The sequence below is a fragment of the Echinops telfairi genome, unplaced genomic scaffold (assembly GCF_000313985.2).
Source record: "Echinops telfairi isolate 266 unplaced genomic scaffold, ASM31398v2 ScPeMD7_7;HRSCAF=31, whole genome shotgun sequence".
NCBI lineage: Eukaryota > Metazoa > Chordata > Mammalia > Afrosoricida > Tenrecidae > Echinops > Echinops telfairi.
In genome coordinates this window covers 23,452,423-23,453,996 of record NW_022103904.1, presented here as the reverse complement: position 1 = coordinate 23,453,996, position 1,574 = coordinate 23,452,423, and the positions used below count along the sequence as shown (strand labels likewise).

Below are 1,574 nucleotides of genomic sequence, written 5' to 3'. Positions count from 1 at the left end.
CAGCACGGCACCCCACAACAATGACACACCAGGAGAAGCTTTACTTTCAGGTCTGGTACTTTGACTTTTTAGGGATTTGCTGCCTGTGAGGCATGGGCAAGGGAAAGAATTCACCTAAAAGACCTTCCATGTTTTACATCATCCAATAAGTAAAAGTAGTCTTGGGCTTTAGGTCAGCCTCTCTGTTGGTCCTCATTCTTCTGTGGTTCCATCAGCTCCTTCCATATTGAAACATTTTTGGAGACTGATCAACTCCTGAAAAACCCACAGAGTTTGCATCAATAATGTGTACCATACTGGTTTTTCCATCCAAAGATATTGTCAACTTGGTAACTATTTATAGGAGAAAGGTTTGCATAGAATCAAAGAATTAATTCTTTCACTTCTTCCAGTGTATTCTGTACACATATACCACACTGCTATACAAGTCGTCTCTGACTTACAGCAGGGTTTCATCCGCATGATTTAGTCGTAAGTGGCCTCTGATGTCAATCAGATACCTCTTTTTTGTGTTGTTTTGTTTTCATAATTGTTGCCTTTTAATATCAGTATCTTTTTTAATCCAATTTTTATATGTCTTGGGGGATCAAACACATTACATATAAGCTTATAGTTTCATCATTGGTGATTCTATCTTCTCCTGTTATATGCACGTGTTTGAAGCAACAGAAGCCAGAGCAGACAGGCCTCCGTGAAGATGAGAGTAACTTGAGACTCTCACGAGTCGGAGACCAATGGCACATCAGTCAGAGTTTGCTTAGGATGACCTATCTAGGGAGTCTTGTTTTGCAAAACTCTTCAGGAAGTTCAAAGGAGCAAGGTAACATTCAGACCTTGTGAGATGCTACATCCACCACAAGTCATTGATGATTAGCTAAGTTCCCTGCAGCCTGAAATAAGTAAGTCACAATAGGACACACAGATGCTATTGGTAAGCCCTGTGTTTAATTCTGTTTCCTATGTTGTTGGTATCAATTGCTGTTGAGTTTATTCTGACTCACAGAGACCCCATATGTGCCAAGTCGAACTTTTCCACTGGGATTTTAAGGCTGTGGCCTTAAGGCCCGTAGGCTAGTAGTCAAGTGCTTAACTGTTTGCTCCACCCCGGGACTCCTGTCCCTACTACACAGGAACAATGATGACTTCTGTGGCATTTCAACCTTTAAATCCTGAGCCAGTGCTCTCGTTGACATTCATCCCACCACAGCAGCATACATGGTAAGGTCAAAGGATGGCTGCTACGGTTCTGATTCATACATGACTGGGTTTGTTCAGAACAAAGCCTGTGGTTTACACATATCTCTGCAACCAGTGAATGCTGGAGACAAGTTCTCTCAGTGATGTACTTGTCTGTGTGGGTCTTAGTCTCATGAGGGTGGCTTCAACAAAAATGGTATGCTATTTAGCGTCATGTACAAAACTGATTTTGAAGTCATGGTTAATATCACCCTTTAAAAAAAATCATTTTATTGGGGGCTCATACAACTCATCATAATCCATACATACATCCATTGTATAAAGCACATTTGTACATTCATTACCCTCATCATTCTCAAAGCATTTGCTCTCCATGT

At 41.0% G+C, this 1,574-nt stretch overlaps 1 protein-coding gene across 1 annotated transcript in view; it reads left to right on the top strand.

The window, feature by feature from the left end:
• Positions 1-1,574, top strand: part of ADAMTSL3 (ADAMTS like 3) — a 411,606-nt gene that overhangs the window by 386,138 nt on the left and 23,894 nt on the right. The window contains exon 24 of the mRNA XM_045286295.1: positions 4-50. Within this exon, the coding sequence (XP_045142230.1) occupies positions 4-50 (47 nt within the window). The remainder of the gene's footprint in view (positions 1-3; positions 51-1,574) is intronic.